The 17,331-nt window shown below is 43.7% G+C and overlaps 1 protein-coding gene and 1 long non-coding RNA gene across 4 annotated transcripts in view; one reads left to right on the top strand and one right to left on the bottom strand.

Moving 5' to 3' along the window:
- The window catches only part of PITPNA (phosphatidylinositol transfer protein alpha), a 39,311-nt gene extending 30,911 nt beyond the window's left edge, over positions 1 to 8,400 (bottom strand). For all 3 annotated transcript variants that reach the window (XR_003996903.1, XR_003996902.1, XM_030536393.1), the window contains exons 1-2: positions 8,225 to 8,400; positions 2,146 to 2,176 (exon numbers count right to left, since the gene is read on the bottom strand). Coding sequence is in view for 1 of the 3 variants with exons in the window: in XM_030536393.1 (XP_030392253.1) it covers positions 2,146 to 2,176; positions 8,225 to 8,397 (204 nt within the window). In the remaining 2 variants the exon portion in view is untranslated. The remainder of the gene's footprint in view (positions 1 to 2,145; positions 2,177 to 8,224) is intronic.
- On the top strand, positions 4,096 to 4,847 carry LOC115636382. Its single transcript, XR_003996904.1, has 2 exons — positions 4,096 to 4,658; positions 4,706 to 4,847. It is a non-coding gene; the product is annotated as an uncharacterized LOC115636382 (long non-coding RNA).
- Positions 8,401 to 17,331: the final 8,931 nt, after the last annotated feature.

The raw sequence follows: 17,331 nt of genomic DNA on the forward strand, positions 1-17,331 counted from the left end.
TCAAAACCAAGATACTACAAGTTCTGCCTGGATACTACTATTACTTCCTAGATACTACAAGTTCATAATCATGTTCTTGGAGAAGGGATTTGTCTCAGCTACAATTAAGTCATTTTCAACATTACTGTCGAGCTGTGAGGGCAGGCGAAGGCAATGAAAAACAGAAGGACCCACTCAGACAATCATTGTCAGCAAAGGGTCATTTTTCACAGTGTGAATAGAGCCATACTACTACGCTGCTGTATACCTGAGAGCCAGTTCATGGCTTCAGGATTTACCTGAGCGACTCATGAGCTGCCACTCAGTGCTTGTCTACTAACATGATGTTAAATGCCGATACCCTGTCTAGACTAGGATTTAAGATGTAGTAGCACACATTTATGCTATCACCACACCTAAAATCCTAAACTAGACAAGGCCTGAGGCTTTGCCTACCTGGGCAAAAAGGTGTTTTTCAGTTAAGAGTATGTCTACATTTAAAGCGCTACAGACACACAGCTGCGCCACTGTCACTTCAATGTAGACACTCACTACAGCAATGAGAGGGGATCTCTCATTGCTGTAGTTAATCCACCTCCCTAAATATCTTCTTTTGACCTAGCACTGTCTACACTGGAGCTTAGGTGATGCAGCTACATCTCTCAGGGGGTTGGATTTTTCCTAAATTAACTCAATTGATTCAGATTAACATGATTGAAAATCCTTTTAACACTTACACAGAGTTTAATACATCGTTTGAACTCAGCAAGCTGTAGTCTAGCGTCTGGTCTACACTACAAAGTCAAGTCAATATAAGGTAGCTTATGTTGACCTAACTGTAAGCATCTACACTAAAACTTAGGTCCCACTGATGTAACTCACCCACCTAAGTGAGAGGCATAGCACTTATATCGATGTAGTTAGGCTGACGCAGTGTCAGTGTAGACATTGCATTGCTTAAGTTGACTGTTGCTGCCTTTCAGAAGCCATCTCACAATGCCTCATACTGGCAGTTAAATCAGTGCAAGCACTCCTGGTGAGGATACACACTGCCGACACAAAGAGCATAGTGTGGATGTGTAAAAACACTTCAATTACTGTGTCAGCTGTATGTTGACTCAACTTAATTTTGTAGTGTAGATTTGCCCTAGGCGGAAAACTTAGGGATTGTCTACACAGGAAAAGTTATACTGGTACAAACTAAGGTTTGAAATTAAACCGATATACACTATTATTTCAGACTAACTTAACCAAACTTTTATTGGGTTAACTTAAACCCCTTCCAAAGCGACATAAGGTAAACCAGCAAGCAAGCTACTGTTAGTCCAGAATAAAAAATGTCCACCCAGGGAGTTATACCAGTATAACCCCCCTATTAGTTTAAATTCACCCATGAGCTTATGTAGATTTAACCAGAAAAATTTTCCCATGTAGACATGCCCTTAATCTGAAATGTGTTACACTGTGTCCACAAAGATGGTAAGTGTGTTTTCAATCAAATTAAACTAACCTGACTGAACATTTTTTGTACTGTTAGGTTTAAAAATCGCAACAGTTGGTCATGGTTGTCTACCATATGGTGTACAACAAGATTGACCATAACAAACTGACAATTTTAAACACAACAGTCCGCATCTACACTGAATGTTTAACATTGTTAGGTAACACATTTTAACACAATTAAATTTTCTACTGTAGATAAATCCAGATTAAAAGGAAACTCAGAGATTTATTAAAGTTTCCTCATCTTAAAAGAAAAATGATTATATTAGACAAAGGAGGAATCTGTGCTTTGGAACAATCTGGCAAATCTAAGTCTATCATTAACTTCTCTAGGAGTTGTAATTCATGGATCTGAAAGCACTTTACAGGAGGAGGGACAATATCATTAGCTTCATTTTAGATAAGATGGGAAAACCCAGGTGTAGATAAGTTAACTTATTTGCCTAAAAATCACAGACTGAGTCAGCAGAAGAGCTTGGTACACAAACCTGACACCCAGCCCTCAGTCTTAATCATTGGATCATACTGTTTCATGATAATCCTGAAGGTGGATGCATTTCTTTCTTGCATTTCCTGACTTTTGTTGGCTGGTCAATCATAAGCTTAAACACTGTTTTGTTTAAATAAAAGGCCCAAAAAGGAAGCGGCAGGAAAAGGACTTACCTCCTCCACAGACACAGGCAGAATGACACGACTGCAAGAGAACACAAAACAGGAAATGAACTGCAGCCCTTGTAATTTGCACCACTTAGAACACACAAACATTTCATATCGCAGACATAGCAACACTTGTTCCTGGCTGCCTCCAGAACTCTGCTAGCTTGGGTTAATCTGCGTGATATACCAGTTTCCTTCTAACCTACCACAGTGTCCTTCCCAGTGCTTGCTGCCTTCCATCGATTAGGTAACTCAAAAAATGGCCTTACACCAAACCCATAAATGTAAGTGAAATAGCCTAATAGCAATCTTTGTATAAGCATAAGGGCTATCTTCTCAGAGTACTTCATCCACCACTGAATTCCAACAGCTGTTTAACAGTGTACAGTAACACTAGACAGTAGTTTGCCAAGAAGCAAATAAAGGTCTGAGGTATAGCAGGCTCTACTGGGGAGAGGTATTTAGAGAGACAGTGTAATTATCTAAATACACTCCAGCCCCTTATCCTTGCAAGACATTTCACAGGCTTTCTAATAAAGCAGCAAGGACCTTAGTTTTGTCTCATCCAGTAGACAGCTACTCCAGTACAGCACACCATGTGCCACTGCTAGAGCACTGTTTCAGTGCTGAAGGAAGACTGACCATTACGATCATAAACACCACTTCCTGTTGTAACCTCTAGTTTCCTTGGAGGTCTCCTATGGAAAAACTGATCAGGCTCAACTCTAATTGGGTTGTAAGATCTGATAAATGTGGTAATAAAAGCATAGTAAGTGAACAAGCCTCAAAGAGAGCTGGTTTCCCAATTCCTCCCCCATAGTCCCTCTCTTCATAGGTCATGAGCAAGTATCACAATAACTAACAAACAAAATAATCAGAATAAGCTCTCATATAGCACTTTTCATCAGTAGATCTCAAAGAGCTTTACAAAAGAGGTCAGCCAGTATCTTCATCCTCATTTTACAGATGGGGAAACTGAGGCAGGGTAAGATTAAAGAGACTTGCCCAAGGTCACCCAGCAGTCTGGTAGCTAAGTTAAGACTAGAACCCAGGTCTTTTGAGCCCCAGTCCAGTGCTCTATCCCCTAGACTTCACAGCCTCCTTATTAGTTCTTCTGTTCCCTCTACACTAATAAATATTCAACTCAATATTTGCCAGCTCCCCAATGGTGTTCAGGTTGGTGAGAACAACACTTAAGGGATCTAGATCAAAGAATAGAATAACCTGCAAAAAGCATAAAGAGACCAGTAATCAAGGGAAATCTCAAGGGGGTCTGAGGTTTCCTGCTGTGGTCACGATTTCCACAGAACTGCTGACTACACCTGGAATTCTCTCCCTTGCCCACTCACTCTTCATTCCTATTCCTCCTCCAGGATGCCCACCAATACCAGCTCGCTTCAGTAAAAGCACAGTCACCTATACATTAGGTGCTTAAAGCAAAAGGGGTGTGCTCTAAATTCAGACCATCCTCTGGGTCTCCCAATGCACTCTCTCTCTAGCCTGAGTGGTCTTTCTATTCAGATTATAAGATCTTTTGGGTAGGGACTAATATAAAGGTAACTCTGCATTCAGTAAAAGAAAACAGAAATGACAGCTGACCTGAAGCATGGACAGATTAAGGTCACAGAAATATTTTCCAGAATATAATAAAACACCAAATTAGGAGTTAAATACAAATAGGGATATGGTCAAAAATAGAAACTACAGATATCTATATAGGAATTAAAGATGCTTCAAAACAAAGATAGATGAACTAGAATTGCCTGGTAACGGAACAGGAGCTTGACAGAATAAGCATTACTGAAATACGATGAGATGATCACAAAACAAAAGCCCACCACCCTTAATTATGACCTGGGACAATAATACCTGAGTATAAACTATACAGGAAGCCAGATTAGGTCAAAAGGTGGAAGAACAGCTTTACACCTAAAATATTCCAAAGAATCTAGTAATCTGACTAGAAAAGACCTGTACAGTAAAAAATATAATGTATAAAAATCAAAAGTCATAAATAGACTAGCAGGGTAATATCACCAGCCTCGGGATCAGGAAAAGAATATTGAGTGCACAGTGTTGAAGGACACCAAAGAGGCAACCAAATCCAATAAAGTAGGAATAGTGTATGATTCCAGCTACCCATATAGAGAAGCAATTTCTTATTACCTTAAAAAGTTTGATTCCTGGAACATAACAGACTATCCTTGACTAAGTCTTAAATTGCATGCAGGAGTTAACCCAAGTTGTAACCACAGTTTAGCCACTAAGTAATTATAGTGCGGTCACTATTAAGTGTAACATCCTTGGGGAGGCATTGTACCAAAAATTAGCACAGTGACAAAACTCCAAAAGGGTTTCTAAAAAGTGATGACACTAGTCAAAAAGATTCAAAAGGTCAAAATAAACTAAGCTAAAATCCTTAGATTGATCAACCATAACAGTCAAAGAGCATACATTCCCCGCCTCTCAAAAAGGAATCAGGAATGAAGAAACCCACCATGCCATGATTGAATAGCAAGGTTCAAGAGGTTTTTCATGCCCCACCATGCCATGATTGAATAGCAAGGTTCAAGAGGTTTTTCATGCCAAATGAGTATTCTTTACTAAACAGAAATCCAACCTCAGTGAAACCAACAGAAAGGAGTACACTATGGCAGGTAAAAGTAGAGAGGAAATCTGAAGTGGTAAAAGGAAATTTGAAGAGCTAATAGTCAAAGACATAAGAAAGATCAACAAGAAATTATTTTATAGCTCTAGCAGAAAGCTTTTGAGAGTCTGTTGATCTGCTGTTTTGTCAGGGAGAGAAGGGAACAATTAAGGAGAAGACGACATTGTAGAGAAGTAAAGTGATTTCTTGGCATTACGCCTCACTACAAAGGATGCTGAGGAGCTATCTGTTCCAACCTACTCTTTTCAGGTAATAGAGAAGTGCTGTCAAAAATAAATAAATAAATAATAAAAAAAAAGGTACTGAAACAAACTGATCAATTAAAGCACAAGGAACTAGACCCAGATGGTACATACCCAAGAGGTCAGGAAAATGTTAAGAATTAAACTGATTGAATATTTTTATTAGCAGTGCAATCTCTTTAAAATCAGTTATTACATCAGAGGAGTGGAGGGAAGTAAATGTTGTACTTATCTCTAAAATACCTACTGGGATAATGGTGGGACGATCAGACAGATGAGCTTCACTTCAGTACAAGGTAAATTGACTGAAATAACTAAGCAGAACTATGAAACATATAGATTCACATAAATAGGGATAAGCCAGTGCAGCTTATGTAAGAGAAAAACTTGTCTTTCAAACCAAATAATGTTCCGTGACCATGTCAACAAAATAGTGTAAAGAAAAACTGATTATCCGGCCTTCCAAAAAAATCTTGGATAAAGCTGCTCATGACATTTATTAAGGAACTTAGTATGAGGCATGAGGTAAAGTACTGTGATAAATTAGAAACTGGCTAAGTGATAAAAAACAAAGTAGAGTAAATGGCCAGTTTTAAACATGGCAAAGAGTTGACACCAGAGTATCCCAACATTCCTTAGCAAGACAAGTGTTGCACATATTTGTTATCCAGATATGGGGGGGGGGGAGGAAGTGGTGAGGAGGCAAAAATTTGCAGTGACACAAATTAAGCTTAATCAAAACTAAAAATGACTGCAAGGACCATCAGAGGAACTTAAAGATAATTGAATAGGCAGGACAGTGACAGATTGAATTTAGTGTTGAAAATGCAAAGTAATGTATATTGAAAGAAATAATTTGAACAATTCAGTCACATATTACTAGCTTCTAAGGTACTTGTAACTACTCAAGGAAGAGATGTGAGCATTATAGTGGATCGAAAACATATAACAGCAGTCAAAAGAGTACTCAACATTTTAGGATGTATAAGGAATGGGATGGAAAAATGCTATGTTTGGTCCCAGTCACTCTATCTCAAAAAGGATGTCACAGAAAACAGGTGGTACTGATGGGCAGCAAAAGCTAGAGGGACCAGGGAAAGTTCCACATGATGAGAGATTGAAAAGATTGCTTGTTTGGTTTATAGAGCAAACAAATAAGAACAGGTCTGACTAGGATATACAAAACAATTAATGGACTGAAGAAGGTAAACTGGGTGCTCCATTTCTCCTCTCTAATGATACAAAAAGAAGGGCCATTCAATTAAACTGAAAGGCAGGATTTTAAAAAAGACGGAAAAGTATAAGTAGTCTGCTGAATTCATTGCCACGAGACAGAAGCCAAGACCTTAGCTGGATTCTAAAACAGATTAGTTATTTATATGGATAATGGCCCAGATCCTCAAAGATACTTAAGCACCTAACTCCCACTGCCTTCTGAGGATCTGGGCTAATGAGGAATATCTACACTTACAAGATTAAAAAGACAAGGCTTGTAAGCCCTCATACTTCAGGTATAAGCCAACCTTTGATAGTGGGTAAAAAAGAAACTGTCCTTATAAGCAGTTTATTTTTTTTTAGTCCAGTACATGGATTCTTTTTCTTACACTTCTGCTGAAGCATCTGGTTGCAACCACTATCAGAGACAGGATAGAGGATGAGATGGTATACTGGCCTGACCATAAGTCTTCCTTTGTGTCTTGGACAGAACAGAGTTCACTAATAGCATTTTAATAGAGCTATCCAAATAGCAATGACAGTCATCTGTACTGTGGGAAATCACAACTCAGTTCAGGAACACTCAACCTTCTCTAATTAAGAAAAGCTAAAGATAGTGCAGAGAGGTTACCAGCTCTTGAGAGGAAAGTTGCATCATAAGGAGAAACATACTAGAAACAATTAGCTTGACATATTCAAGATCAAGAGGGGAAAAAACAATTCAAAGTTTCCAGAGTTACTCCAAAAAGTATTGGAAAGGTAGAAGCTCTCCTAATGACAGAGAAATGGTCAGTCAAATCAGAGTCACTGTAGGGAGAGACCACCTTGTGGCACCTTAGAGACTACGGCCTGGTCTACACTGGGGGAGGTCAAAGTAAGATGTAACGGGAATACTGTAGCTGAAGTCAATGTATCTTATTCCAAGTTACCTCCTGTCCTCACGGTGCGGGATCGAGGGCCGCGGCTCCCTCATCGACTCCAGTACCGCCACTGGCTCTGGTGGAGTTCTGGAGTTGATGGGGAGCGCGTTCAGGGATCAATATATCGTGTCTAGATGAGACACGCTATACGATCCCTGATAAATCGATCACTACCAGTACCCTAAGGTGCCATAAGGACTCTTTGTTGTTTTTGTTGATACAGACTAACAGGGCTACCAATCTGAAAGCTGTAGGAAGAGGGGCTCTCTCAACAGGCCAATGCTGGATCACTCATTCTGCTGCTTACATTACAGCTGCAGGACCTGTCTATTGTTTTCAACAGTCTCATGAATTTAAGCTACTCTCAGCTCTACAGCATATATCTCAAAGGGACCTATAGTGTTACAGACAAACATCCACACAGCAAGAAAACAAAATCTGTACTGATTTAGTGACCGTCCCTTTCCCGCGCTCCCCAAGAGTTGCAGCACGCATGCAGTAATAGTGAGCTGTCCCCAGATTCTCACACACACACGGGGATACGTGTGACGGGTCAGCGTCACGTAGGTGTATTACATCACTGGGGATCCCTGAAGCTTCCATGCCAGTGTCATAAGCGCAGCGTCCACAGGCATTTCCCCCTCAGAGCTCCCTCTCGGCTCCAGCCACAGGGGCCCGCTCCCCTGAGGCCACCACTCGCTACGAGGCGAGCAGGCGACGAAAGGCCAAGCAACGGGAGAGAAACGGAGCCTCTCCCGGGTTGCCGGAGCGATCCGCGACTCAGCGAGCGCCGGCAAACAGGCCTGGCACTGCCCCTGCCTGCAGCAGGGACCCCGACGCGCTAACCCGGGGTCGCCGAGCACAGCGCCCCTCGCCCTGCCCCAGGCTGGCCGGCCCCTGCCCCGGCCTCACCGCTAACCGGCACCTGGACTCGCGGACATGGGGGAAGGGACCTGACTGCGGCCCCCGGGCTCCCTACGGCCCGCGCTAGGGACGCGTGTGCAGCGCAGCGCCCGCCCGGCTCCGCAGCCCGCACTCACTACTCCTTGATTAGCACCATGGCAGCCCCGCTGCCGCAGCGTCTCCGGCTCGCGCTGAAGCTGACAGACGCCTTCCAGGAGCTCCACTGCGAACCGCACCGCGCGGAGGGAGCCCACCGTTTCTGCAGCAACCACTGCGTCACGACGACACGCAAACGTGCTGTCCTCATCATCGCGTAAGGACGCGATCCTCCGCAGTGCCCCGCCCACTCACAGCCAACCTTAAAGGGCCAGTCGTGGTGGGGGAAGTCCAACGCGCATGTGCGTGGGAGGTGCCTGGGTAGGCGGGAACGAAGGTGGGTAGCCGTCTCGCGCCTGGGCGCGCCAGTGGAAGCTCGAGCGCTGGCAGTACCCAGCGTGTCGCTTTGCCCTGATAGGCCCTTGGCCTGGCCGGGCGTGAGGAGAACCGGCCTCGCCCCTCATGGCTGCGTCGCTCAGCCCAGAAGGACGCGCGGAGGCTACGGACAGAGATGGGAGCCGGAGTCCGAGGTCAGGATCAACTCTAGGTGAACCAGGGACCGGTTGCTCCCCTCAGGGCCGGGCTGGCCCCGCTCAGCTTCCCGGGGGCGAGGTGGCTGTGCTGGGACATGTGCCAGGGCACTCCCAGGTAGCCTGCCTAGCCCCGTTTTCTGCTCCTCCCAGGGGGCAGCACTATTGAGAAGTCTGGACCTTCCCTCTCCTGCCTGCCCTTCCCAGCTCAGCTGGTGCACAGGCTGGCTCCTGGCTCCCTGGTCATTAAGTAAACAGCAGTTAGGATAGCTTTGGAGAGAGTAACTTGCTTCTGTATTTAATCTTTTCGTGTCATGTTAGCTGCAGTATCAGTAACCCCAAGCATGCAACCAAAAAAAGGCCCAAGAAATCGTCACACTTGGGGGGGGGGAGGGAGGGAGAGCCAAACTCTGGGTATTATTTGCCCGCTGGGTTTTGAACTTTTGGGTTACACTTGGGGTCATGCTTTTCCAGCATGTCTCCACAACCAAGAGGGCTAGAAACTTTTTTTTTATTTAAATGAATGCTGAGATTCTCACATTCCCAATAGCTGGTTTGATAAGAAAAACAGCAAATATCTGAAGAGTTGTCGGCACTGTAGTAGTCACTGTGAAAACTCCATGTTAAGCAACCACGTACCAACTGCCAGATCCACAAAGGGAGTTAGGTGCCTAGCTGCCATATTAAGCACCTGAGGCCAAAAGTTTACATCTCCAAACCATCCACTCATTTTCCCCAATTCTATAGGTGCCTGAATTCTCCAGCTAAGTTTTCACCAGTAAAGTCCCCTCAGTGCCTAGGGTCCAATATGGTAGGTGAGGTCCGAGCATGGCTAACTTGCACAAAACACAGAGGAAGTGGTGATAGTGCTCTCTTTATACCCAGCAGCCTAGTGCAGCATTTTTCAAAGTAAGGCATTGGGTCGCTCTGGTCAGCACCGCCAACCAGGATGTTAAAAAGTCCCATCAGCGGTGCTGTCCATCTAAGGCAGGCTAGTGCCTACCTGTTTCCACACTGTTCTGCTTCCCAGAGGTAAATCCATGCCCCAATCCCCTGTCCCACCCCAGAGCCTGCATCCCTAGTCCAGAGCCCTGACCTCCTCCTGCACCTCCACCCCAGCCCTGAGCCCCCCAAAACCCAGAATCCCTTCTTGCACACCAAACCCCTCATCTCTGGCCCTACCCTAGAGCCTGCATCCCCCAGCCCAGAGTTCCAACCCCCTCCTGCACTCCAACCCCCTGCCCCAGCCCAGAGCCCCCTCCCACACCCTGAACCCCTCATTCCTGGCTCCTGCCTGCAGCCCTGACCCTCTGCACCCCAACCCTCTGACCCAGCCCTGAGCCTCTCCCACATCCCAAACCCCTCATCCCCAGCTCCGTTGGGTTGTGGGCATCAACGATTTTCTTCAACTGAGTCCCCAGAAAAAAAGTTTGAAAACCACTGGCCTAGTGGTTAGTATTCATGTGAGAGATCCAGGTTCAGATCTCTACTGTGCCTGATTTGGCACAGAGACTGGAATCTGGGTTTTCTACCTGAATGTACTAACCACTAGGCTGTAGAGTCATTCTTACTCACTCTGGCCCCATGACTATCTAAATGTTTATACAAAATGAAACCACTTCAACAGGAATGAGTCTCACTATAGAATGCCCTATGTGCCCGTAGTTAAAACACTCATGGGAGTTGTGAAACCTGGGTTCAAGTCCTGTTCCAAATCATAAAGGGTAAGGAATTGAACCTGGGTCTTCCACCTTTAGGAGTGCTTTATTGAATGCAAGGGGGTGAGCACCATTTCCTTGTCTCTCTCTCGCACACTTTAATTTTTGTTTGTTTTTTTTGTTTGCAAGAAGGGGGTAACTTGGCTTAGGCGTGGAACTCCACAAGAGGATTCACAGCTATGAATCCTGAGCAGAGATGGATACCCCCCTTTGTCCGGGAGTTAGGCATTTAAGTCCTTTTGAAGCATTTCCTACTGATTATCTTAAATAGCTGCCTGCTCAGCTTGTTGGCTTCTGTGAATACCAGTCTTAGGTGTTTAACTTTCCCTCTGCATTACATGGGGAGCCTGGGTGCCTAACTCAGGGCTGTGAGTTCCATTGGGCAACAGGGCACCTAAATCCAAGTATTGCAATGCTAAGCCTAAATCTGCTTTGTGGATCTAGCCCACACATGCACAGTTCTTTGAATGCAGCCTTCTCTCCCTGCATGTCCATAAGAATCCTTTTATCAGGAATACTTTCTGTGTTTGTGAAAATCTTAGTTTAATGGAAGTAATGCAGTAGAGTGTCTTTGCAACACTGTTTATAGAGTACAAAGTATCCTGAGCATTATTCATAATGCGGGAGCTAACTATGACAACTTAGCATAAAAATCCAGAGTATAAATCCATAGTAATGTATGTATAAATAGAACTTTGTAGTTTGTCAGTACCCATTTTCTTCCTCACAATAAGATAAATCCTTGTGGGAAGACAAGAACTGCCATATTCAATCAGACCAATAGTTTATCTGTTAGGGTTTCCTGTCTTCAGCAGCAGCCAGTATTAGCTGTTTCAGAGAAAGGGGTGGAAAAAAAAAAACTTCTCAGAATAATTTCCACACACACACCTTGTCTCCTGATATCTGAAACATGAGGTTAAATATAGTTTTCAAAATTTGTTAGCATTAACTATTATAACTCTGATGGTGTTTGTTATCCATATAACTTCTAAGAGGAAGAATTAAATCAGAAAAATATTAAAGATAATTGGGAATCATTTAAGAACACCTTACTAGATGCCCAAGAAGGCCATACTGTTTAAAAAAACTGAATTGAATTGGGGATTTGAAAGTGGATTACATATAACAAATGGAAAAAAGGAGAAGCTGATAGAAATGAATATAAATCAGATGTTAGGAACTGTAGAAAATTGATAAAGGAAGCAAAAGGATGCAAGAAAAAAAATCTGACCAGTAGTTAAGGACAATAAGGAGGGTTGTTTTAAATATATTGGAAACAAAAAGAATTATGATAATGTTATTGGTCCATTACTTGCTGAGAATATAGAATTATCAATAATAATGCAGAAAAGGCAGAAGTTTTCAATAAATATTTGTTCTCTATTTGAAGAAAAAACATGATAGTCTCATCATATGGTGATAACACACTTTCCTTTTCACTAGTACCTCTGAAGGATATTAAACAGCAACTGCTGAAGTCAGACATTTTTTAAATAGCTAGTACATGTAAGTTGCATTCAGGAGTTTTAAAAGAGCTGCCTGGCCCAGTCTAAAAAAAAAACTATATTTTGTAACCAGTTTAGGAGACACATCTTTCTCAGCATAACAAATACTGTTTGAGACGTCTCCATGCTGTTAAGCTGCCTACAGTGAATCAAGAGCATGATTTCTAATCTCAGGGCAGATTGTTAAGAATCAGGACACAAATCCAAATGTGATGTGAGTTCTATATTTAAATTTCACTCTACAATGATCAGGTGTAAACTCAGGCACTATAAGAGCCTTAACATGAAGTCGCTGACAGTCCCCTGGAGTACTCCAATCTATCTTGCCTCCCAGGTGAGCCTACCTTTGTGATAGATGGTCCCTCACTAAGAATCACAATAATATTTTGGTTACGCCCAGTAAGGCTGTTGATACTGTCTTGTATGACCGTTTCATAAACAAACCAGGGAAATACAACCTAGATGGAGCTACTATAAGGTGGGTTCGTAACTGGTTGGAAAAATCATGCCCAGAGAGTAGTTATCAGTGGTTCACAGTCATTCTGGAACGGCATAACAAGTGGGGTCCTGCAGGGATCAGGTCTGGGTCCGGTTCTGTTCAATATCTTCATCAATGGTTTAGATATTGGCATAGAGTGTACACTTATAAAGCTTGCAGATGATACCAAGATGGGAGGGGAATGCAAGTGCTTTGGAGGATAGGATTAAAATTTAAAGTGATCTGGACAAACTGGAGAAATGGTCTGAAGTAAATAGGATGAAATTCAATAAAGACAAATGCAAAGTACTTCACTTAGGAAGAACAATCAGTTGCACCGATACAAAATGGAAAATGACTGCCTGGGAAGGAGTACTGCAGAAAGGGATCTGGGGGTCATAGTGGATCACAAGCTAAATACAGTAACTCACTTTAAAGTCATTCCAGTTAACATTAAGTTGCTGATCAGAGAACATGCTCATTTAAAGTTGCACAATGCTCCCTTATACCGTTGTTTGGCAGCCGCCTGCTTTGTCCTGTGCTTGCAGAAGGAGTAGTCCGTTGGAGCTAGCTGGTGGGAGCTTGGAACCAGGGTGGACTGGCAGCCCGCCATATCAGCTGCCTGCTCCCCAAAGTTCCCTGTGTGGCAGCTGCCCAGCAGGCTATCAGTTGCTGCAGTTCAGCTATCCCTCCCACCCACTGCAATGTGCTGCTCCTGGGAGCCTCCTGCTTGCTGCATGGGGGGTGGGGGGAAAGAGGGGTGCTAATGTCAATGTCCCCCTCCCCCCTGCTTCTGCCCCCCAGCAGGAGGAGGAGACATGACAGGGCTCAGGACAGCAGGAGCTTGCTGGCAGCAGCTGCTTTCTCAACTTGCTGATCTACTTAAAAGGGCAATATACTTGGGTGGGGGGGTCAGTGTACTTAAAGGGGCTATGTACATCTTTCACACCCACAGAGGATGTGTGTCTCTGCCTCTATCTGCCATTCTGTCTCCACTCCCTCCATTTGTGCTGCCTTGTAGAATGTGAGGCTACATTAACAACCTGTTAACCCTTGAGGGCTCAGCCAAATGCTAGTTCATCATTTAGCATGGGAAATACCCCACCCTCTGACTTCACTACCTCAACCAAGCTTCACAGTCATCATTGCTGTGTACAGTATTAAATTTTTTGTTTAAAACTTAGTGTGTGTAATATATATGGAGTCTTTTGTCTGGTGAAAAAACATCCTTAGAACCTACCCACCCCACCACCAGTTACATTAATTCTTATGGGGAAATTGGATTTGCTTAATAGTTTTGTTTAAAGTCACATTTTTCAGGAACATAGCTACAACATTAAGCAAGGCGTTACTGTATAAGTCAATAGTATAACACTGTTGGAAAAAAAAGCAAATATAATTCTGGGATGTATTAGCAGGAGTATTGTAAACAAGACCCAAGAAGTAATTCTTCCACTCTAATCCATGTTGATTAGGCCTCAATTGGAGCATTGTGTCCAGGTCTGGGAACCACATTTCATGAAAGATTTGGACAAATTGTAGAAAGGCCAGAGAAGAGCAACAAAAATGATTAAAGGTCTAGAAAACATGACCTATGAGGGAAGATTGAAAAAAAAAAAGGGGTTTGTTTGGTCTGGAGAAGATAAAACAGAGGGGACAACAGTTTTAAAGTACATAAAAGTTTGTTACAAGGAGGGAGGAGAAAAGGTCTTCCTCTTAAAGTCTGAGGATAGGACAAGAGGCAATGGGCTTAAATTGCAGCAAGGGCAGTTTATGTTGGCCATTAGGAAAAACTTCCTAACTGTCAGAGTAGTTAAGCACTGGAATAAATTGCCTAGGGAGGTTGTGGAATCCCCCTCATTGTAGATTTTTAGGAACAGGTTGGAAAAACACCTGTCAGGGATGGTCTAGATAATACTTAATCCTGCCTTGAGTACAGAGAATTGGACTAATGACCTCTCAAGGTCCCTTCCAGTTTTATGATTAGAACCACAGGCTTTCAGGGTGAAAGAGTTTGGCCTTAAAAAGGAGTCCTAGCCCCTATCACTCCTCAAGTGGCCAGAGGGATCATTGTTGAGGCAGCAAAGCCCTCTCGCAGGGGCTAACCTTTTATGGAAGTTGGGGTGTAGTAAAAGGACTTATTACTTCAGACATCTGGGCTGGAGGGAAGCAAAAACCTCATCTTATAGGCAGGGGTGGTGTTTTAAGGTTAGCAAATTGGGCCTTTAATCAATTTGGTAAATTGTCCTTATCTTGGAGTATGTCTGCACTACAAAATTAGTTCAATTTTATATAAGTCAATTTTTAGAAATCGATTTTATGCAGTTGATTGCGTATGTCCACACTAAGTGCATTAAGTCAGTGGACTGTGTCCTCACTCCTGGGACTAGCATTGACTTACAGAGCGGTGCGTGCACTGGGAGTAGCCACAGTCTCCGCCACCCATTGGAATTCTGGGTTAAGCTCCCAATGTCTGATGGGGCAGAAACATTTTCATGGGTGGTTTTGGGTATATGTTATCAATCGCCCCTCCCTCTGTGAAAGCAACAGCAGACAGTCGTTTCATGCCAGCCACCAGGGGGATTAGAAGAGCACAGCAAGGCAAGCTGTGCATCAGGGAGGCTTTGAAAACCAGTTTCATGACTGGCCAGGCTTTGGTGTGACAGTTGTTTCTCCTTGATGCACACCTGCCCCCTTTGTTGATTTTAATTTCCTGTAAGCCAACCACCCTCCCCCTTTCAAAATTAAGTAACTAGTGTTTTGAAACCATACATTCATTCTTTATTAATTAAAAAAAAAAACAAGAGAGACAGACAAGGTAGGTGGGGTTGGGGAGGAGGGAAGGACAAGGCCACACTGATTTTTACATGTATCTGATGAAGTGGGTATTCATCCACAAAAGCTCATGCTCCAAAACGTCTGTTAGTCTATAAGGTGCCACAGGACTCTTTGCTGCTTTTACTGATTTTTAGTGTGGCTGCAATAAGCAAACTGTTTGAATGACAGTCTTCTGTTGCTTGGGCCATCTTCTGCAGTGGAATGGCTGGGTTCCCAGAGGGCCCCCCCACCCCCAGCGTTCTTGGGCATCTGGGTGAGGAGGCTATGGAACATGGGGAGGAGATTATACAGTGCATGCAGTGGGGGTCTGTGCTCTTGTTGGCTTTCCTGCAGCTCCAACAGATGCTTGATCATATCAGTTTGCTTCCCCATTAGCCTCAGCATCGCATCCTGCCTCCGCCGTTTTTGTGCTCACGTAATTCTTTCCTGGCCTCTGCCACTGAATGCCTCCATGCATTAAACTCTGCCCTATCAGTGCGGGAGGGCTGCATGAGCTGAGACATCATGTCATCACAAGTGCTTTCTTTTTTTTGCCTTTTAATCTCTGATAACCTCAGGGATGGCGATGATAGGGGGAGTGTAGAAACATTCTACGCTCTATGATTCTGGGGGGACTGTATGGTCACCTGTGCTGCTGAGTTTGCCATGCTGACCAAACAGGAAATGAAATACAAAAGTTCCTGGGGCTTTTCCTGTGTACTTGGCTAGTGTATCGGAGTTCAAAGTGCTGTCCAGAGCAGTCAAACTGGAGCACTCCAAGATAGCTCACGGAGGCTAATACCATCGATTTGCATCCACACTACCCCAAATTCAACCCAGCAAAGTCAGTTTTAGCGCTACTCTCCTCAACAGGGAGGCGTATAGAAGTCAATTTTTAAGAGCCCTTTAGGTCAATTGAATGGGGTTGGTTGTGTGGATGTGCTCATTTTTAAATCAACCTAACGTGGCTAAATTCGACCTAACCCTGTAGTGTAGGCCAGGCCTCTGGACCTTTCAAAGGGCCTGCAACAGCGGTGACACCTTCAAACTATGAAACAAAACTTCAGCTACTACAGGGAAGATCACTGCATTCCTCTCATCCAGTCACCACATAGCTGCAACATTAAAATGAACTGGTAAATATCTAAAGTCTAGTTTTTTGGGGGAAAAAAGTATATGGTAACAGGCCACACTTTTTTTCCAAACGAAATCATGCTTTCCTCTCCCTTCAGCTATGATAGGCTCATCTTATTTCAGCCTGGTGGGGAAATCTATTACCTACCATAGTCTTAGTTGGAAGTTACCTAGAAGAAACTTAACATAAAACCAGCCTCTTGTGTGCTCAAAACTTTATGTACTAACCCCGGCCTTTTGTGAAGCCCACGCTCGTAAGCTGGGAAAGTATGCTTCCCCTGGCTGACACCCTGAGAGCGAAGGGCTAGGAGGTGCAGATGGATGCCCTGCTCATCGGAGCCCTGGGCACCTGGGATCCCTGCAACGAGCGTGTGCTGCGGACCTGCAGGATCAGTCACCACTATGCACGGCTCATTTGGCGCCTCATGGTCTCAGACACCATCCAGTGGTCCAGGGACATCTACACCGAACACATCACTGGCCCCTGACAGTACCAGGAGGCATGAACCAGAACGAGATCATGCATCGCCTACGAGAAAGGGACCAAGAGACTTTTTCCGTTGGACCATATGAACTGGAACCATAAACTCACTGAACATTAAATCTCACCAACTGAGGGTCAATCCATCCTCACCATCGTATCCACTCATTATACTCCACACATGAACATAACCATTATATGAACATAATACCCTCATATCTCGATGTCTGTACTTTGACCTTTTACCCCCAAATCGGGGATATTGTATATTATGTATTCCTTACGCCATCTGATCTTAAACCGAACTTCACACCCCTTGATAACCTGTACATTATTCCCTGATAATCAGAAACTTCTACACTTAAACTCTGTACTGTTCACTTTTTTAAACATCTTAATAACAAAAATGTTTTTTAAGTACATCAGAAGCAGGAAGCCTGCTAAACAATGAGTGGGGCCCCTTGATGATCGAGATACAAAAGGAG

The sequence above is a fragment of the Gopherus evgoodei genome, chromosome 17 (genome assembly GCF_007399415.2).
Source record: "Gopherus evgoodei ecotype Sinaloan lineage chromosome 17, rGopEvg1_v1.p, whole genome shotgun sequence".
Taxonomy (NCBI): domain Eukaryota; kingdom Metazoa; phylum Chordata; order Testudines; family Testudinidae; genus Gopherus; species Gopherus evgoodei.